Consider the following 22,780-nt stretch of genomic DNA (forward strand, 5'->3'; position numbering starts at 1 on the left):
GGGGTCCGTTGGGGATTGATTTTCTCCCTGACATTGTAGGACTTTGCCTGCTATTTTAGGCAGAGCGGAACGGCGCCCCCGACACAGATGTGAGCGTAGTCTTATCGTATATACAGGACCGGAATAGAACGTTCTCTTGTCACTAAAGATACAATAATGGAACGGTCTCGCAACTCTGGCGGAGCTGTCCCGTCCTGTCCTCTATTAGTAAGAGCGGAGACTTCCTAGAAAGCGGCCATTCCTCGGTCCTTAGTATTTTACAGAAACTCACAATCCTTAAAGTGTTATAAACAGTCCATTTTATTTTGAAGATATTTAAATTTCTGGTAAATGACAAGAATAAAATACAAAAATTCCCACAAAGGTTTTACAATTCTTCCTGAATTTTCTTCATTTTCAAGTGCACACCGTTCCGAGAGCGGAGGACTAACTGGGGGGCTGGTAATGGCTCATTCTCTGGGTCCGGAGACAGGTCGAACCTCTGCAATGTCAGAGCGACGGCGACTTTCATCTCATTCATAGCAAAGTTCTGTCCGATGCAGTTCCTACAAAGCAGAATATAAAAGTGCAACTTGTTACATGTGGTCACACACAAGAGATATATGCAAATGAGCTGCCGTCCAATAATACATAGTCCTGGGGGTGCTGCTCTGACTAATAGGGGGATCCTCATAAAGTGATATCAGTGTCCTTAATACGATATACAGGTATATCCTCATGGTACACCTCCTTTACATGGACATGTTCATCTAATATGTGTCTCATATGGCACACACATCCTTCTTTCCTGCTCCTGCTCCTTTCATGGCCTGTATTCAGACTCTGCTTCTGTCTGACTCTTTGCCAGTGGCGTAACTAGGAATGGCGGGGCCCCGTGGTGAACTTTTGACATGAGCCCCCCCCTATTGTGGTGCTGCTTTGCAAATTCTGATGCAGTTGGCATTTTTTCTCTAGCCCCCGCCATTCCTGAACAATCAGTGTTGTTAGTTTTAGCACAATTATGTTCCCTTGTCAGGTGGGTGGTCCTTTACTTTCTATTCCAGCTTAGAACCGCCCACCTGACAGTAGTAAGCATAATTGTACTAAAACTAGCAGCATTGATTGTTCAGGAATGGTGGGTGCTAGAGAAACAATTCCAATGGCATCAGAATTAGTGGAATGTAACCTATTGAAGGAGGCAAAAGAGTTGGAATCGATGGAGATGGTAAAAGGTCTTCTTTAAAGGGGTTGTCCAAAAAGATTAGCAGAGGTAAGAAATGGAGGCAGGTTGCTTGTCGGCGAGAGGGAGGCGCATATTCACACTGCAGCAGTTTTGCGTATTTGGTTCTGCTATCATATATGTTTGCTACATAACACTCAATAATAAGTGATACATTATTATGGAACGCTAAGATCTATCCAAGAAGTTACATTACCTTGATCCAGCTGAGAATGGCAGGAAGGCATGGGAATGTCTTTTAGGATTGTCTGGGGAGAATCTCAGGGGGTCAAAAACCTAAAAAAAAAAGATAAACAGGACACATTAATAATACTGAAAAGAGGAATTTAGCTCCAATATGAGAGGGGAGAGAAAAAAGCTTAGCACATAGGTGTATTATACGGGGTACAGAAGACACATCCTAAAAATTGTTACTCAATGATGGAGATGGACGTAGTGACCTTACCTCGGGGTCATCCCACATACTGGGACATCGATTGATGCAAAAGATATCTATAATGGTTACAGCACCTGCCAAAGGGAAAGAGAAATAGATGGTAAGACATAGTCAGCCTCGTATACATATAGGCCGCCATGTGCGAGGCTATACCCAGGGGTAACGTTACTGGGAACTATAGCAGTATAGGAAGACAGTTCGGACAGTAATAGGGGTGCACGGGGTCCTCTGTACAAGACCAAGCAGGACGCTTAATGTTTCAGGGTCCACCTTCGATCTTTGCTTCCAGATGAATACAATGGGGACAGATTGAGGGTGGAATTTGGCGTAGGTTTTTATTGGGAATTAGGGTTGACCAATCGGGAAAGATCGGATCCCAATCGCCGATCGAGCAAATTTCACGATCGCCATCGGGAGGAAAATGATTGGAAATCGAATTTTGAAATCTCAAGATGGGCTCAACCTAAAAGTGACTTTTCCCATAGAGAAGCATTAACTAGGGTTGAGCGATCGGGATCAGGAAAGATCGGATCCCGATCGGCGATCAAGCAAATTTCATGATCACGATCGGGATCGTCTGGAAAATGACCAGATTTTAAAATCGATCCTGAAATCTCAAGATCGGCTCAACCCTATTGGGAATCCATCTCCAAACCAGCACCGAATTCCACTGAATCCTAAGGGTGCCCCATATATGCCATAACTTACACTTCTATATGAGATCAGCCATCCTGTGTTACCCCGAGAGATAAGCGTCACTGGAGATGTTTGGGTGCCACTTATCTATGGTAATGCATTCATTCATGATCATATAGATATTAATAACTACGACCGACCTTTGGGTAGGCTCCGGCCATCACAGAACGTGATTGGTTCTTTAAGTTCTCGGGCCACGCCTGGTACAGGTGGATACAGGCGCATGCTCTCCTTTATACACATGGTGGTGTACGGCAGCTTACTCAGGTCCTCCCTGTAATACAAAGTTAGATTCACATTTGGTTTAACTCAAAAATGTCCGGCAGGTAGAGCCCATGGAGGGGGGAGGGAGCAACGCTGATCTACTTCTACTGCTCACGACCCTGTGATTGAGCGTCATGGGCGACACACGGCCCATTTATTGGACCTGTCCATATACACAGTCATGTGTATGGGGTCGTGGATATGAATGGCGCTAGTCTTGAAAAACATGGCGTGCACAAAACAATCTGCGTGCAGCCTCCACTAGGGGGAGCTCACTAGCGAGAGATATTTACACCCCCCCCCAATGAGTTCAATAGCTGTATAAATCCCTATCCACATTGGTATAACATACAACCTATCAATAATAAACTATTTGATGAACGTTCTCACCACTCCACTGTCCACCGATCCCCCAGGACCTCTCTGATCTCCTCCCGACATTTCTCCTGGTGTTCGGGGTTCTTAGCCATACAGTACAATATCCAGGAGACACCACTGGCCGTTGTGTCGTGTCCTCCAAACATGAACGTGTCCACCTCCGCCTGCAGATCTTCATTGGACAGTCCGCGACCATTTTCATCCTGAAATTTAGAAATTTACACATCTATATTGGTTACGTCCAAGGGAAGTTTTATCAAAAGGCGCCATTCGGTGGTGAGTTGTGGTAGCGCGTGAATTACCTTGGCACATAAGAGAATGTCAAGGAAATCCAGATGTCTCTTCATTTTCACTTTCTCGAGTTCAGTTTCTTGCTTAAGAGATTCTTGTCTCTTCTTTATCACTTTATCTAGGAGGAAAAATGGAAATTTTCATTGTTGTTTTGCGGGAAGAAGATGGCCGTACGGATAAATATCATCACAATGATCACCTTAACTCAGTTCCGTCTTCATTCTAATAATACGGATTATACGGATACTCACCGGTGTGCTCGTGTGCGATCTTCAGCGCCCTGCGGAAACGGAATCCATGAGGGCTCAAGTGGAAAATGAGGTCACTGTGATACGGGACATGGTGTAACCTGTAATCTACCAGGTAGGAGATGTCGAATACGGCCTTAATGTAGTCATTCTCACTGCGGGAAAGACAGACGTCCAAAATTTACCATAGTGTGCAAAAATATCTTTAGAGTTATGTATTAGATTCACACGGAGGAAATTCCAAATTCAGCATCAAAATCTTCACCTCAATGGGCATTACCAGGCCCAGGGTAGCAAAGGGACCAGGGACGTAACTACTGGGGTTGCCACAGGGCCCGAGACATTAGAGACCCATGTCAAATCTTGGCCTTGGCGCCCGGCCCTTCCTAGTTACGCCACTGAGTGGATCAGATAGTTGACCAATGCAATTTGAAGCAGAGGGTCATTGGGATTTGTTTCCCACATGGTGTTCAATATATGACCGACTGAGGGGTCCAGTGGATTCACAAGCTGGAAGAAGACTGATCAGGGGATCAACTCTTCCCCCTACCTTATTATATGTCTTTATTAAGTCGCGGCTCTTTATTTGGGGTAAATTGACCTTTCTTGGTGAATTTTGTAACTCTCGATGGCTGACACTATGTGTGATTTATAATGTTTCATATTTAAAGGTAATGTCCAAGAGTCAATGTGAATGGCCTGTCCTTAGGATCAGTCATCAACATCAGACTGGTGCGGGTCCGACGCAAGACACTGCCATCGGTTATGTGATATTTGGGCAGTATACAGAGCTGGAAGGAGACAGCTGGGTACACTGTATATATGCCCGTCAAGTGAATGGGATCGGCCATCGATATCTACATTTGGACAATCCCTTTAAATACCTTATTTGATATTTACAACGTACGGTTAATAGAGAAGACCATGACCAAATTGTATAGTATAAAAGGTCTATAGGACTTACTATTCGCAAGTTTTTGCATCAGAATTTTGGCACCAAAATTTTAACTTTTTTTCCGCAAAAGGGGGTGATGGTGAATTATCACCAGTTTTGGGTATTTGGGCGGGGGCTGTACAGAGGGAGCCGTACTAACCCGTCCAGCTGGCAGTTACTCTTATAACTGAAGGCACATTTCATGATGGTGTCCAGGGTCATGAGGCTGACATGATGGAAGAGCTCCACTGGTTTCATCTCTGGCAGCGAGGCCTCCCACTTATCCTGACAAAGAAGAAGACTCATATTAAACCCATCCGCCAGGAGCTTTCGTAGGATATCTATTGGGATGTGCGTCACCCCCATACAACAAGGGTAAGTGAGAGTTATCATTCGCGCTTTCGATCGTTACTTTCTTACCAGCATGACATGGACACTTTCAGACATGACTTTGATATATGGCTTTAACACATCGTAATGGAAGCCGGGGGTCAGTAGCTTTCGGTGCTGGAGCCACTTCTGTCCTGATAAGACCAGCAGTCCCTTTCCTATGGGACAAACAGACAGTCATTGGCTATGACGATGACCATAGCAGGACATAGGAGGAATAACAGTATGTGGATAATAGACTGCACGGTAAGAACGCTTCCAGAAATAGAAGGGTTAAAAGTTTTGCACAGTACTGCACATATTACCAAATGTTATGTTTCTTCTCATACTACATACCAATCCATGGGGTGATGAAGCGATAGGCGAAGTTGTCCTTTGGATCTGTAAGACAATGCAGAATTGGTTGAGAAATGTGCATTGGACATGGAGTTAGCGCCACCCATAGGATAGCTGATCATCTCTGTTTGGATCCCCAATAATTCCTATTGCAAGTGACCAAGTCCTCAGTTCCACAGTGAGAAGGAGTTGGATGCCACATTATACAGAAATCCCCCAGTTGTAGTAGTAGCTTATAGCGATCTCCAACTTCATCGATCATACACATTGTACTCTTGTCTGATTTAAAGGGCTTGTCTATTTTTAACAGGCAAATCCCCCCAAAAAAGAGGCTGACCACAAGCTGTCCAGCTGCTGTGACCTCCAGCGATCAGTGATGGAATCTGGGAACAAGAGTATCATTTCCCTGCACTGCCCCTGGTGGAGAAATGAAGCATTACATTATGAACTTTGAAGTAGTCTATCTACAGCTGTATACCTATGGGTCCTCCAATGAATATGTAGCTACTATTGTCACCACCTAATTGAGGGGACCTTTATTGTCATGGAAAGGAGGTCTAAGCTAGTGGCACGGCAGTGTCTGGATGTGTCCATGGAGGACACTCATTGGGTTTTGAGGACATTCATTGGGGACATTGAGGACATTCATTGGGTTTACCCATCATAATAAGTCCTAACTATGGCTCGGTTCCTGGTATGACTGGCACCATATTGGTGAGGTTTGTGCGCCCATATACAGGGAATGTGTCAAACATAGGAAGAAATAAGCCCAGTGTATACAGCAAGATATCCTCACCTTGTCTGGACAGGATGGCCTTAGCATAGTCTGGGTGAGTGATATGGAGAGTAGGGGAAAAATTCCCCAGCCACATAGGGAAGGCGTACTCATACTTCTTTGCGTACCCGGCCATGACTTCCAAATGTTCTCCATCTTTCTTGAACTGTAAAGAAGATACATTATGATTCTGTCTGCCCGTTCATATATCAAATACAATATAATATAAATATCTGTCATATTTGACACTATTTTTCTATAGATTTTGACCATTGGGTTTGACATGTACACATACAGCAAACATTACCTTGACACTGAACTGGATGGCAAGTAACAAGTTATAAGTCAAGTTAACATTTGCTACATCTGTAAATCTGGCTAGCTATGCAAGTACACTCTTCTTTTCCTGCTGTGTCAGTCTTCACTGTCATTCTTGCATGTAATTCACAATTATATGGAGTAGAATATGAACAGAATTATATGCACTGTAGGTGTGAATCTGTACCACAGTCTGTGCAACAGGTGGCAACAGTCGCCACCTCCACCAACTCACTGCATCCTTCAACAGGTGGCGCTCCACTGATCCTGATCCATTTGGATTTTTTTCTCTACCCCCCACCATTCCTGAGCAATCACTGTGACTAGTTTCAGCAGTGATATGCTAATTAGTCTCTTTACTGTTCATAGGTCCTGGCCTGGAGAACACAGTCTGGGACACGCCCACCTGACAGTAGTCACCATATTGGTGCTGAAACTAATACAAATGATTGCTCAGGAATGGTGGGGGCTAGAGAAAAAATTCCAACTGTGTCAGAATCAGTGGAGCACTACCTATAAAAGGGTTGGAGGTGGTGAAAGGTCCCCTTTAAAAGGAAAAAAAACCCGAGCCACCATCAAAAAAGAGCCGCAGATATAAATGATTTGGTTCCTCTTTTGTGATAAAATTATTTTCTCATGCCACTTACCTCATGGGCATTGCCGTACAACCAGTGACGCTTAGGACCCGGGAAGGCGCTGAACGCTCTCTGTAACTCTTTGTGTCTCAGGTAGAACTTGGAGATTCTTAGGAGCAAGTAGAGGGCACATAGGCAGCCGGCCCAGTGCAATAGCTCAGAGAGTCCCAGCAGGGCTGAGGATGCCATGTCTGGTATACACACTAGTATGGGGTTGTATATAGGCAGTACATCTCCAGTGCTTATATACAGTATATAGTAGTGACATCAGATAGTAACATCCCACAGAGTAGTAGGCGAGAAGAATCAGGAGAGGGCGTGGGCTGAAAAAATCCAGATCTTCAATTAATGAATGACTCAACAGTATAAAGAGAGGAATATTATTATTAATGACATGTCTCGCGTAAACGTATTATTATATCACCCGGGGAGGGGGGGGGGGGGAGACACCTCTCACCTACTTCTAAACATATCAAGGGAATGCTTAACGGACAATACTAAGGTATATACTGTATACTAGAAACTTTATATTATAGCTTCTATTATACTCCAGAGCTGCATTCACAATTCTGCAGGCTTCAGAGCTGAAATCTCCCAGCATTCCTTGCTCTTTCAATGGCTCGAATTGTCTTTACATGATCTGAAAGGTTAGCTGTCCCCTGTATATTAGGAATGCAGCTATGCGGCTAGGGATGTGTCTGCCGTCCGCTCAGGTGTCGGACCCAGACCGATCACATACTGATGACCAGAGGGGTAACGTGAAGCTCAGGGGTCTCAATGGAAAATCTGTAATGGAGCCCCTAACTACTTTGTGCCATTCAGATAGTGAGAAGTGAACAGTTCTGCACTCTGATGAACCGGCGTCCTCCGGACATGTCTATTCTGTGATGTAAAGTTATTACCTGCTGACACATGTTACACAAGCAACACAATAAAATTATATGTATGCCAGAAACCACTGTATAGTATGAACTGCGCTCACCCATGTTCCAGGGCCAGAAGCCAATACAATTGCTCAATATTACAATGGACTGAATAATCTACCAATGTGAATTTAGCTCTATATAGAGTCATACGGCACCTGGAAAGGATAATCCTGGGATATTGGGGCTCCTACTCAAAAAATTACTTGCGTTTTTGCACCATCACATACAATTGCCCCTTCTCACATCTGGCCATAGGTTTATACTAGCCTTGAATCTATGAAGGAGAGGATAGACGTTGGAGCTCTATAGCAAAAGAATAAAACAGAGCTCTTGCCCCTATTAAGAGATATGCTAGGAATACAAGGGCTAGCTCTCCAAGGGATTCTCTCATTAGAACTCAATATATTAATCCAGCCCCACTGTTTGATTTAGTGTCTCTAACCTATCTATCTGGGTGATATGCTGTGTTATGGAGACCACAACCTATCTATCTTTCTGGTGACTATAACCTATTTTCAAGGATCGGATAATGTGCTAGTTCTAGTGACACTAACCTATCTATTTGCAGGGCTGGGGTGATATACTGGGTCTGGGGACACTAACCTATCTATCTGCAGGGCTGGGGTGATATGCTGGTTCTGGTGACACTAATCTATCTATCTGCAGGGCTGGGGTGATATGGTGGGGGTCTGGTGACAGTAACCTATCTATCTGCAGGGCTGGGGTGATATACTGGGTCTGGTGACAGTAACCTATCTATCTGCAGGGCTGGGGTGATATACTGGGTCTGGTGACAGTAACCTATCTATCTGCAGGGCTGGGGTGATATGCTGGGTCTGGTGACAGTAACCTATCTATCTGCAGGGCTGGGGTGATATCAGTGGCGTAACTAGGAATGTCGGGGCCCCGTGGCGAATCCTGACCACTGCCCAGGTTAGAAAGAGGCTTTGCTTTTCCCAGATGCAGCACCATCCTTGCCTACAGGCTGTGTCTGGTATTGCAGTTCAGCCTGGTACTGTGAACAGTAATACACAGTTTTCCATCTTTTCCATCTTTCCAGCCCAGTTCCTTTACAGGACACTTTGGCTGTAGGTTGTACAGACGGAACAGTCATAACCTAGCCCTGGGACCTAAAGGGGTGTCATCTGCCATATAGGAGGGTACCCATATTATAGATGGCACTTGTTAGGTGGGGAGTGATGTTACAGATTCAGCATAGGATATCTCTGGGGCACTTGGTCATTATTAACAATGATTTATCCATTTACATCTGTTGTGTCTGTGCTCGGCCCAAGTGTGTTAAAGTGCATATCCTAACCTGCGGAGGAGGCGGCAGGGGAAGCGTGAGGTGTCACCTCCAGGCGTGGCAGCCGCATGTGCAGGATCAGGAGAGTTTACTTGAGTTTACCAGTATGAAAACTCAGTTCACCTTCTCGACGCCATCCATGACCTCTGCTCTAGTTTCCTATTAACTTTGTAGTACAGTATAAGGGCTCATTCACACTACGTAAACGCCAGCTTATTCTGAACGTAAAACACATTCAGAATCAGCGGCGTATAAAGCAGTTCCATTCATTTCTATGGGAGCTGGCATACGAGCGCTCCCCATAGAAATGAATGGGCTGCTTTTTTCACTACGAGCGCTCCCATTGAAGTCAATGGAAAGTTGCCGCGTGTACGGCTAGCTCTGCTCCTTCAGAGCCGTACTCTGCATTTTGCAAGCGGAATGGGGGATGGAATCCCTGAACGCAGGTGAGAACCGAGCTTAAAGGGGTATTCCCATAACTCTTGTTCTGCAGCCTCCAGGCTGTGTTGTCTCTTCTCTTCCTGGATTTCTCGGCACATTGGTGGGCGGGGTTTCACTTGCTCTGCTATCTGCTATGTTTCCGGTCAGTAATGAGGGATTGGTTGTAAATGCATTACCACAGTATAAAGCTGATGTGGAAACTGATGTAGCAGACATGGATTTGAGTCAGCTTGCATTACATACAGAGATAACGGACTCTTTATCTCTGCCCTTATCAGCCAAATTCAATTAAACCGGCTGATAAGTGGAAAAGCTGAAGATAGACAACACAGTAATCCCGGAGCTCTCACATCCCCCCTTCCCTATCCGTTGCTTGTCAGCCCCTCCTTCCTCCCCTGAGAGCAGGCAGCTACTTCACTTGGGAAATGAGCAGATAAGCCCAGTGGCCATAGAAACGCAGTGTCAACAATGAAGTGAATAAATTAAGATAGCAGCCAAACAAAGCAGTTTTGATAAAGCAATGTATTTAGGAAAAGTCTTAAATCCACATAAACTAGCAGTTTAGATAGGATGCTTTTCATGGGACAACCCCTTTAAGATATGTAACACGCAGATTATTGACATACCCATAAAGTCATCCTTGTGACATCCTGGGCATCTTGGCTTAGTGCCTAGCAGAACCAAATGTCATACACCGTTCTGTGTGTCATAAATGTCAGCAGTATTTCATCATTCTGAATATGGATTCATATTCAGTGTCTGTAGACTTGTCCATATCACTATCTGCCATGTTGTAATCCATATATAGTGTAAACTTAGCATTAATAATGGACGTATAGCCTCACAAACCATTAAAATCACTGTCAATGCTAATGTAGGATTCAAAAAAAGGCTTTGGTTTTTTTGCAAGACAGCGCCACCCTTATCCAGGGGCTCTATCTGGTACTGCAGGTCACCGTCATGCTTTTGAATGTTGATAAGATGTAGCATTAGACAAGAAAGGAACTGTTTAGGGAAAAAGCAGATCTTTCCTTTTCTGAGGCCGGGGCTCCACAGGATGCAAATACTGCGATATGGCTGTGGCAGAAACGCCACAGGAAAAATCATGGCGTTTTACAGCTAGGGCAAAGTGGATGGGATTCTGGCGAATACCATGCCCACCTTGTGTTAAAAACCATGGTGCAGGCACGTTGTGATTTCCAAAACCGGCACAGTGTTTTTTTGCTGCAGGACGTCCCGTGGGGCCCTAGACTAATTCTAGAAATCCCTTTAAGACTGAGGCCCCATGTTGCGGAAAAGCAGCTTTTTTTGTTGCAGATTTTTGTGGGGTTTTTTCTAGCCAAACCCAGGAGTGGCTGCAATAGGACAGGGGTATGATCTATTGCTACTAGTGGATGGAATAATGGGTCAGTGCTGTTATCTATAGAGGTGTTATCTTCTATTGTAATCCTGTGTGTGATGGAAATGACTGATGCAATGAAAACCCCAACAGATTTAACAAGTATCAGTCTATTATTATTGGCCAGAGTGGAAATTGTAGAATTCGGTAATTTTTTTCAATATATAGATGGTGACATTATTATTATTATTATTATTTATTTATTTATTTATTTATTTTAAATCACCAAAAATTCCTAAAAATCATGTTTAAAATTAAAATTTGGTTTGAAGATAGGTCATTTTCTGGTGACACATTCCCTTTGAGGGGTACAAAGGTAGCAGTCACATCCAGGCCCTGGGGGTACCTAAAAACAAACCAGTATTGTAAATGGGACACTTGGTTATTGTGTACAATGTTATATCTATGCTCGGCCCGTGTGTATCAGGGCGCTCTCACAATTACTGAATTCCATACCTGTTGCATCACAACCCTGAGAAATTCTCCATTAATATCTGGAGAGGAGGTGACTAAAGGAAGCGTGTGTCATAAGGAGGCGCGGGAGCCGCAAGTGCAGGATTAAGTGAGTTTAACACAAGAAGAACTCAGCTCACCTTCTGGCCGCCAACCAAAAAGCAGCTGAATAGAAAGACTTTATATATTATAGACTATACTTATATACTACTGCTTCTCATATGTATGGTATATTGACTTGCTCCTGCTAGTTTTGTATTAATATTATTACACACCCTTTTCAGACCCTGGAGTATAATAATCAGAGGACTGATACTCCCCTTGTCTCCTCTCTCCTGGGCTCCCTCACAGCGCCTGGCAATCCTTCATCGGCATCATCTTTAAAGGGGCTCTATCAGCAAAATCATGCTGATAGAGCCCCACATATGCGTGAATAGCCTTTAAAAAGGCTATTCAGACACCGCTAAAGTTATATTAAACTACCCCCCCAGTTTTAAAATAATACCCTAAGAAAGAATGTGATCTACTTACCCATCGTGCACTGTGGGCGGGCATTCAGGGTCCGCCGTCTTCATCCACGCCTCCTCTTCCTGCGATGTCCTTGGGTCCCGTCTTCCTCCGGCGCTCGCAAACGGACATTGCTTAAAAAAAAATGGCCTGGGCGCATGCGCAGTAGCCGTAGTAGAAGCAGCATGCTACTGCGCATGCGCCCAGGCCATTTTTTTAAGCAATGTCAGTTCCTTCCAACCCACTACCGGCCCGGGGACCTCTGAGGCCTGTGGTTGGGCCTTGTGGTTATGTGAGGTGCGCTGATGTCACGACGCATGGTCAAGCGTGAGAATTGCGAAAGATGTGTAATGAACCTGACTGGTCCTGGTTCGCTCATCTCTCGTAAATTCACATTATGTCATCATGTTAATTTTTTATCTAAAAGGAAACCCTTCCAAGTTTTTTCCCTCTTCTATGTAACTCTTGACTCGAGAAAGAGGAATATAGATCCACTCCGAGTTACTTACCCACCTCTGTAGTACCCTTCTTCTCCTAAGAAATTCCAACCCCCAACCCAATAATGAGCAGGACACTTGCATTGGATTTAAATTTGGCCTGTACAGGCCAATTTATTAAATATAGTAACAACAACGATAAAACATGAATCACATATAAGCACCACCGTAAAGGGGCGGTGCATTAACATACATAAAATACTGTACATAACCATATTAAATACCCCACCTATTCTATCTTAAAGTGCAATATAACAAACAGCACAACCAATGGCGAGAAGCACTGCCCCCGAGTACCCAGGCACATGAAACACCACCTCGAGTACACCTTTACCTTGAGTAACGTGAAGTCTGCCCTCAAGGGACCCTAGCCCAACTAGAGGACACTCCACCCCAGGATCCCCATACCACGGATGAGCCTCTCACACCACTAACCTCCGCAAGATTCCTTCAAAACCACACAAGAAAAGGGGCAGGTGGGCGGGCCACTTGCGACTGGTGACTAAGCTAAGTGACCCAGCACTCACCCCTCTACTGCGTCCACCATTGCAGTGTGGTATTAGGATCCATCCCACTGGTTCCAATTTCTTCACCACCCTGACGCATGGACAGCGTAGCTGGTGGTATCACACTTGGTCTCAGCAATGGCGGCATCAATAGCTTCATTTTGCTGTATATTTTCCTAACCAAGGGGAGTACCCAACCCCAAAGTGAATGGGTATCTGCTTCTAATGTCTTGTAGTGGTGAAATATCTTGTCTGTCATCTGTAATCCTGCAACTACAGGCACCATGTTTATAAACATACATTGCTGCTTTAATTTTGCAGTTACACCACATTCCCCTAGGGGGCAGCACGCCGCATTGTACCGGAACCAAGTAACAAAAAATACCACATTTTTATTTTACAGTACATATTTAACAAAATTCAGCACAAACAGGTCAGACATTTCAGTCTTCAAAGTTTACAATCTTTCTATCTTCTTCATATACAAGTAAATGCCGTTCTTAGAACGTAGGATTAGTTGAGGGATCTTCAGGGGCTCATTGTCGGGGTCTATACTCAGCTCAAACCTCAATAACGTCAGTGCCATGGCCACTCTCATTTCACGCATAGCGAAGTTCTGTCCAATGCAGTTCCTTGGGGAGAAAAATATGTATTTTTCACCACCAATGGTAGAATTTCGTGTTTTTTTTAAAAAAAAATAATATCTGCTCCTTTGCCTTTACTCCAAGTGGAAACCATTTATGATATATATATAGGTCATATATAATTTTTTGGGTACCACCTCTGGGATAACCATCTCTCATAGCAGGTGACCACTGAAATTGGAACTTGTTATTTTTTATTATTTAATTCTTGTACAGCCCCTTAAAGAAGACATTTTACAACCTCCACCAACTCCAACCCTTTACATCCCATAATAGCTGACACTCTGTTGATAGCGGTGCAGTTGGAATTTTGTCTCTAGCGTCTACCGTTCCTGAGCAATCAATGTCACCCTATATACCAGCTTGACTGTCTGCTGTCAGGTGGGAGGTCCAGTCCAGTCCAGTCCAAGACCACCCATCTGACAGTAGAGAGACTAATTAGCATATTTGCTGTTGAAACTAACAACTCTGATTACTCAGGAACGGTGGGGGCAATAGAATAAAGATTCCAACTGCGTTGGAATCAGCGGAGAGGAACCTACTGAAGAATGCAAAGACCTGGAGATGTTGGAGGTGGTGAAAGGTTCTCTTTAAGGCCTTGTTCACATTTCTAACTATATCTACTCCATTCTCATTCACTGACAGCAAGATCTAAATTTTTGAGATCTTCAGGTTGTCTTACCGTGATCCAGCTGAGAATGGGACATACACATGTGAATGCCTCTGGGATGAATTCTCCGGGGAAAACCTCAATGGATCAAAAACCTAAAAGCCCATAAATAGAGACATAAACCTGGTTATAGTAACACGTCCAACTGAGCTTACCTAAATATAGGTACAGTATACAAAGAACTATGTGAACCACAAAACTTATGTACTATAGCTCCATTCAAAGTCTAAGGACCGGTTCACATCTGTGTTCGGGCCATTCGTTCCCCTACCGGCATTAAATATGTAGAGAAAAAGTCCTGCAAGCGCACATTTCTCTTCGCATTTTTCGTGTGGAAACCAAGCGGAAATCACACAGACCCATTATAGTTTGTGGGGTCCGCAGATTTACTTAGGTAACCGCTTTAATGCGGATAGGTTTCCAGACTCAATGAACGGAAACCTGAACGCAGATGTGACCGGGCCTTAGGCATTGGCAGTGATAACCCAGAGCGATGAATAGATGAGAATGTGGGGCCAAAACATCCCCGAGACCTCCTTGTGCCTGGAACTCCACTGAACTCTCGTGATCGACAGTCTATTCACTACTATGGGCCTGCGGGCTCTTTCGGAGATTACAATCCTGCCCCATAGCAGTGAATGGAGCGCCGGTTGCTCAAGTGTACTGGCACTCCAATTACAAGGATATCTCAGGGGGACTATTGGTCTCCTATTCCTGTCATTGCTCAGGGACTTGGCATTTGGTGTCCTGTGGATAGTGGATCATTGTACTGGACAGTACAACTCCATTAAGGGAACGTTAAGTTATGTGTGTGTGTTACTCTTACCGGCCAAATTCCAGACCCGTCCCAATACTATGGGGCACTTACATAGTCTGATGGCCTATACACTTTAAAATAATTTTGTACTTATATGGACTTCATGACCAGGGACCACCGTGGCAGCGATACACATCTGACTAGCAGATCTGCAGACCGCACTTACCTCGGGGTTATCCCACATATTGGGAGATCTGTTCATGGAATATATACTCAGATGGACAATGGATCCTGTTGTAGGAAAAGACACAAGAGCTACAAACCCATATATTTGTATATTTGTATATATATATGTCGTGATTCTTAGAATTATGATACCTTTGGGTAAGCTCCGGCCATCAAAGAATGTGATTGGTTCTTTAAGTTCGCGGGCCACTCCCGGTACAGGTGGGTAGAGGCGCATGCCCTCCTTTATACACATGGTGGTATACGGCAGCTTACTCAGGTCTTCCCTTCCAACATTAAACAGTAATAATATTACTACAACCTATTTGCAAATAGTTATAAAACAGCAACACCCATGAGGATCTTCTTCCGGCCTTGTAGCCCAGTTCCCTTTCCACCAGTTAGACTCAGCACACTTATGGCGGTATAGTGTCTTGGATCTGCTCAGTATAACACAGCCTAGATATAATATTATATATCAAGTTCTCACCACTCCACCGTGGTCCGATCCCCCAGGACCTCTCTGATCTCCTCCCGGCATTTCTCCTGGTGCTCGGGGTACTTAGCCATACAGTACAATGTCCAGGAGACACCGCTGGCCGTTGTGTCGTGTCCCTCAAACATGAAGGTGTCCACCTCAGCTCGTACATCTTCATCAGACAATCCCTGACCATTTTCATTCTGATATAGATAGACACATCAATGTTACTGGAAATATTCAGAGGATATTTACAGGCCAAGGGATTATAGGAACGGGTACATTGTTCTTCAGAAACAACACCACTATGGTCCTGGGCACATACCGAATATGCTACTCCTCAAGAGACATGGTAAATTATACATGAGCCAGTTCAGTACCTTGGCACATAAAAGGATATCCAGAAAATCCAAATGTCTCTTCTGTTTGATCTTCTCCAGCTCCTTCTCCTGTTTTAGCAATTCTTTCCTCAGCTTGATGACTCTCTCTATACAGAACAAATGCAGACATGTTAACTCACCCTGGAGTCTCCTGGTTTTCTGGACAGTCATTTTCACCCAGCTCCTTAGTATTCACTGCACAGTGACCTCACCGCAGTGTAGTGAACATTAAGGAGATCCTCCAACCTTAAGTGTCAGCCTGGTTTCAAACCCAAGAAAGAGTATACAAGGCTGTCACCCTACCGACTACACCGTCTCAATGTTTTTTTGTTTTTTTTGCCTTATACCAAGCTGCAAATTGTAGCGGTACCATTTATTATTCTGTATGATGTACCGGGAAGTTGCAAAAAAATTCACTAGGTGGAATTGGAGAAAAACGGCATTTGCGGAAAGTTCTTAAGGTCTTTTTACGGTGTTGACTGTGCAACCAGAATGATATATTATCCTTATTCTATGGTTTTGTAAGTTTCTGTTGATAACAAATTTATGACTTTTTTTTTACATTTTAACCCCTTAAAAAAATTCCAAAACTTTGCAACAAAATTTTTTTTCCTTGGAGTCGCCATATTCTGACACCTGTAACTTTTTTACGTTTCTGAGCACGGAGATGCATAAGGTGTCTCTTATTGCGTGGCCACTTTTGATTTCAACAAATTTGGTGAATGTCTATCATTCTGATCACTTTTTTTTCCAAAATTTTTATGGTAGGCAAATAAAAAATGGTATTCTGGTTTTTCAGATTTTTTTACTCTTGTTATTCAACCCCATAGAGGTCTTGAACCCCAGGGTGTCTTATGACTAATACAATTCATTGCAATGTACTATAAAATTGCAGCATTTCTATTACAGACCGCATCGAGCAGCAGAGACTAGCATTTATTTATTGGAAGGAGGTTGGAAATTTGTCACAAATATTCTGTGATTTATACTTTGTTTCGGGCCATTATGTCAAGTCGCTCAGCTATATGAATTTTTACTTTAAAAAAAATAAATAAATAAAAAATTCCTAGCCACCACGGTCCCCGAGCGATAATTTTTGATCATTTCAGGACAAACTAACTTCTAAACAAACTAAAAAAACTGAAACTTTTTGAAGTGTGAATAACTTTATTCTGACCTGTGTGTCCGTGCGCTGTTTTCAGAGCTCTCCGGAAGCGGAATCCATGTGGGCTCAGGCCAAAAATGAAATCATTGTGATACGGCAAGCAGCAGAATCTGAAATTCAGCAGGTAGGAGAGCTCGTACACCGCCTTGATGTATTCATTCTCACTGCAGAAAGGGAAACCATCAGCCAGGATTTATGAATTAATGATTTTAGGTCCAGCAAATCAGATGGGGCCAGAGTAAGTCCCTCTCTGGTTGTGGGCTCGTAGTGATTGCATGTTCTACCTCCTTGGCATGTTAAAGGGGTTTTCTGGTGCCAAATGGATTTTGCATACTGATGACCTATCCATAGGATAAGTCATCGGTATGTGATTTCCTCAATAGCTCCTCCAGGAAACGGATGCTGGTGCAAGTGCATTCAAGTAATAGGAGCAATGCTGCAATTTCCCAGACAGTGGACGGGGCTGCAGAGCCATTACTATTCATTGAATAGGAGTAGCCTTCACTTGCTCCCTGTCCACTGCACCAGCTTTGGGCACCTGGAGGCTTCCAGATACAGATGAGTGAATCTCTGAAGATTCGCTTTGGTTTGAATGGTTCGGCTCAAAGATTGGTTTGGGGTGGAGATGTTCATCACAAACTATTAGTGAACTTACTGTACTCAAGGGTCCCTTCAAGACCCCATTGCATAATAGCTGGAGAAATGGCAAACAGTTATTCTTGCCTTCTCTCACCTCTTCTGGGTATCCTTGCAGTGTCTCGTGTTACCTTGGGGTCCTCTTCTGGCGCCTTGTGATCAGGTCTCAGTGGTCACATTGGGCAAGCTGACGCCCTGAAGCCTTGTTACAAGGAGATGCCCCATGTGACTGCTAAGGCTGATCATCATAGGTCTTAGAACCCAAGGGTGCATGAGGTCTCCCAAGATGCCAGAAAAGAACCCAGAGGGAGCACCAGAGTTTTAGGTTTGGGTTGAACACAAAACTTTTGGAAAATTTGGGTCAAATATGGTTCGATCTGAACCTGTTTGCTTATCCCTACTTCCAGATCAAGTGATCCGTGCAGGGTTCTTGTGCCCTTTGGGTAGGACATCTGTATAAAAAAAAAATCTATTTAGGGCCAAAAAAACCCTTTAATAGCTAGACATTTTGAGCAATGAAATTATTGTCAGAAACCAACCCGTCCAGCTGGCAGTTGCTCTCATAACTGAAGGCACATTTCATGATGGTGTCCAGGGTCATGAGGCTGACATGATGGAACAGCTCCACTGGTTTCTTCTCGGGGACCAGTTTCTCCCATTTGTCCTAAACATAATTCAGCATTAGCCCAGGCATATAAGTCATTGCAATCAGAAAATAATCCAAATACATCGACCCCCTCCATCATTCTCCCAGTCATATATTTACTGTTTTACACTAGAAGGATATTTGGGTGCCTGAGGAGGTTTCTGGACCTCACAATTTCTCCTTACCAGCATGACATTGACGCAGTTGGACATTATTCCGATATACGGCTTCAGAACATCGTAATGGAATCCCGGGGTCAGCAGTTTCCGATGTTGCAACCATTTCTGACCTGACAACACCAGCAAACCTTTCCCTGGATGACATGGAGGCAGAAGACAGGTCAAAGTCATGGTGATGTATTGTACCAAGGCGATGTATTTGCGACAGCACTATAGTCTCTTAAAAGAGAACCTAAAGTATAAAGCTTAATAGGTTCGCATATAGTCACGCCTATGTAGGTGAATATTTTGGAGGTTCTCAGAACTAAGAATACATGTGAAATTCAGAAAACACAAATTTTTTGATTTTCTGAGTTTTTGTATTATTGTTAACTGGTGTGAAAGTGTAACGCAAAGCTACGAAGTGTAATATATAACATAATATATACATACCAATCCATGGGGTTAGGAAGTAATAGCCAAAGTTGTCCTTTGGATCTATAGGAGAACGGTACGTAGCTTTAGGATATATTCATGACGACATACAACTACACCTATACATGGACTATAGCTCTTAAATTAAACATAGCAAAGAAAAAGTCCTGGGATAAACTGAGTCCGGATTTCCGCGATTTCAACAAAAACTCAATTTGTACATGTTATAAAATTGTACAATAAAGAAATCGGCAGAATAAAATGCAAATGTGGATACAAATACCTCATAGTTATGGGTTGTATATGATTGTACCCTACAAAACTTCATGTACAATACATAATATAACCACATTGTTCCTCACCTTGCCTGGACAGAATGGCTTTGGCATATTCTGGATGATAGATGGTGAGTGAGGCGAAGAAATTCCCCAGCCACATAGGGAAGGCACAGTCATATTTTTTAGCATATCTGTCAAACATGTGTAAAAAATTTCCATCTTGCATGAACTGTTAAGAAGAAGAAAGATCTCAGATTAAAGTTAAATACCACTATATATACATGTATGTACTGAGCTTGATTCAGAGGGTTAAAGGGGAGATATTTTCCTTTTCGCCTCGGGCAGCAGATAAGCTAGATGCAGTCATGTATGCAGATATAGTGCTGTGCTGAGAGCGTGATCCTGCATTGTGGCATAGGCCTGAGTGATAGTGGGCTGTGCTGTGACCCCATCTGATACCCTCCTACTGAATTTTAGCAAGGGGTACCCTAGGGGTCAAAGTGGTTGCAACTTTAACTGGAGCATATAATACTGTGTAGGGGCTACTCCAGAGCATATAATACTGTGTGGGGGCCACTGTGGAGCATATAATACTGCATTGGGACCACTGTGGAGCATATAATACTGTGTGGGGACTACTGTGGAGCATATAATACTGTATGGGGACCATTGTGGAGCATATAATACTGTGTGGGGACCACTGTGGAGCATATAATACTGTGTAGGGGCTACTCCAGAGCATATAATACTGTGTGGGGGCCACTTTGGAGCATATAATACTGCACTGGGACCACTGTGGAGCATATAATACTGTGTGGGGACCACTGTCAAGCATATAATACTGTGTGGGGACTACTGTGGAGCATATAATACTGTGTGGGGAACACTGTGGAGCATATAATACTGTGTAGGGGCTACTCCAGAGCATATAATACTGTGTGGGGGGCCACTTTGGAGCATATAATACTGCACTGGGACCACTGTGGAGCATATAATACTGTGTGGGGACTACTGTGGAGCATATAATACTGTGTAGGGGCTACTGTGGAGCATATAATACTGTGTAGGGGCTACTCCAGAGCATATAATACTGTGTGGGGGCCACTCTGGAGCATATAATACTGCACTGGGACCACTGTGGAGCATATAATACTGCACTGGGACCACTGTGGAGCATATAATACTGTGTGGGGACCACTGTGGAGCATATAATACTGTGTGGGGACCACTGTGGAGCATATAATACTGCACTGGGACCACTGTGGAGCATATAATACTGTGTGGAGACCACTGTGGAGCATATAATACTGCACTGGGACCACTGTGGAACATATAATACTGTGTGGGGACCACTGTGGAGCATATAATACTGTGTGGAGACCACTGTGGAGCATATAATACTGCACTGGGACCACTGTGGAGCATATAATACTGTGTGGAGACCACTGTGGAGCATATAATACTGCATTGGGACCACTGTGGAGCATATAATACTAGGTGGGGGCCACTGTGGAGTACATTATATAGCATGGGAACCACTGTGTAGAAGATTGTACAGTGTGGGGACCACTGTGCGGCAGATTGTACTGTGTGGGGCCCCGTCACAATTTATATCACACAGTATCTATTTTATAGCAGGCGTGATTATTAGCACAGACTGTAATAACATTGCACGGCCGCTATAAAACAGATCCTGTGCAATGTAAATAGCGAACATTAATTGTTCAAAAGTACAAGATGCAAGCTATTATCTCTGAATAGAAAGTTGTTTGTATCATTGAAAGCTCTGTAAAGCCCCATTCACACGACTGTATTTTGTGGGTCCATAACTGTTTGCAATTGTGAATCTGCACCGTATTAAGGTTAAATCGCCATGTTGGCACTTTGCAATAATTTAGTCTGTTTTGGATTGCAATTTGGGCTTTTGATCGCTAAAAGGTTCACCATCCCTACTGTATACAGTAGCTGCACCCTATGTATAACTGCACCCTCATAGACAGTCTTTCAGTAACCGCAAAGTCAGTTGCCCCACATTAGACTCTGTAACCAACAAGCCAGCGGCCTCTTATAGCTACATTTGCCTGACAGGTGTGCTTTACAGTAAGTGATGCCGATACACTGTAGCAAACACCACCCCTGTGCTGGCTAAATATGATTAGATGTCGTAACCTTAGCTTTTCCATCTACCAATATCGAGCAGAGAGCTTGAAAACTGAAAAAAGTAGACTGCAAATTACATCAAAAAGTTGCACAAGTTCGGGTGACGTCAAAAGCTGTCATTTATTGCACAAATTTCTGAAACTTTCATCATTATAGGTGCGGCTTGCTAAAATTGACATGCCTGGTGGTAACACAACCCTCGTGAATGTTTAAAGTAACAATAATAATAATACATGGTGTTTATATAGCACCAACCTGTTCCGCAGCCCTGTACAATTTGTAGGGTTCAACCACAGACAACAAAAGATACATTGCTGATTCCGATGCCACTTACCTCATGGACGTTGCCATATAACCAGTGACGCTCGGGTCCCGGGAAAGCGCTGAATGTTCTCTCCAACCTTTTCTGTCTCCGGTAGAGAGCAAAGACTTTGTAGAGCAGGTAGAGGGCCAGCAGGCAGGCGCCATAGTATAAGACATCAGAGGGGCTCCGGGGGAAGGGTCCGGGCAGTAGGGACGAGGCCATGTCTGGAGTGAGTGCTCTGCTATGAACTCTGCTATACCTGAGGCTTATATAGGTGACAGGAGGAGCTAACACATGACATATCCAAAGGACAGAGCCCTGAACAGTGGAGGAGGAGATGAAAACCTGCATAAGCTGTGTACAGGGACATATTGACCCACAATTCAAAGAAGAAGCCAATGACTAGAAAGCTGGATTATACAGTAAAAGTAAGTAGTGAAATTATAATCCACTGTCATGGTGTCGTGCCTGGAATTTTTTTTAGAATGGACGGCTGCCAACTATAATACAGAGAAGCAACAAGTGTATCACATCAGTATCGGATAGTTGTTGGGTCATCTATTCTATGTCTACAGGGATTGTCTGTCTTGCGCCAATTTTATTCATTCTATATTAAAAAAATTTTTGCAATTTTGTAATAAACCAGATGACACATGTCCAAAATTGGCATAACCGATATGTGAAGTCCTCCCAACACAGAAGATACCTGCACGGACTTATACGATATAGATGCAGCGAATTTTAGAAACTTACGTGAGGTTCATACCTGCGTTCTGGTTTCCGTTTGAGATCAGATACAGGTGTGAACCTAGCCTTACGTTTTTTAGCTCTGAGTTTGCAATCAATGAATGGAAACTTTCAGCCGCCACTAGGGGGAGCTTACTGTATA

The 22,780-nt window shown here is 43.6% G+C and overlaps 2 protein-coding genes across 2 annotated transcripts; both read right to left on the minus strand.

Moving 5' to 3' along the window:
• Positions 1-367: 367 nt before the first annotated feature.
• On the minus strand, positions 368-7,109 carry LOC142218345 (cytochrome P450 4A4-like). Its single transcript, XM_075287000.1, has 12 exons — positions 6,933-7,109; positions 5,989-6,133; positions 5,193-5,237; positions 4,887-5,014; positions 4,627-4,751; positions 3,536-3,687; positions 3,296-3,402; positions 3,006-3,196; positions 2,492-2,625; positions 1,665-1,729; positions 1,416-1,495; positions 368-545 (listed from the first exon to the last, which is right to left on the minus strand). The coding sequence occupies exons 1-12, from the start codon at positions 7,107-7,109 to the stop codon at positions 368-370; spliced, it is 1,527 nt and encodes a 508-aa protein (XP_075143101.1).
• Positions 7,110-13,412: 6,303 nt separating this feature from the next.
• LOC142218468 (cytochrome P450 4B1-like) lies at positions 13,413-22,113 on the minus strand. Its single transcript, XM_075287218.1, has 12 exons — positions 21,922-22,113; positions 19,512-19,656; positions 19,168-19,212; positions 18,742-18,869; positions 18,450-18,574; positions 17,287-17,438; positions 16,110-16,216; positions 15,742-15,932; positions 15,405-15,538; positions 15,253-15,317; positions 14,282-14,364; positions 13,413-13,587 (listed from the first exon to the last, which is right to left on the minus strand). Exons 1-12 carry the CDS (start codon positions 22,111-22,113, stop codon positions 13,413-13,415), a joined length of 1,542 nt encoding a protein of 513 aa, XP_075143319.1.
• Positions 22,114-22,780: the final 667 nt, after the last annotated feature.

The sequence above is a fragment of the Leptodactylus fuscus genome, chromosome 9 (assembly GCF_031893055.1).
Source record: "Leptodactylus fuscus isolate aLepFus1 chromosome 9, aLepFus1.hap2, whole genome shotgun sequence".
In the NCBI taxonomy this organism is placed as follows: Eukaryota; Metazoa; Chordata; class Amphibia; order Anura; family Leptodactylidae; genus Leptodactylus; species Leptodactylus fuscus.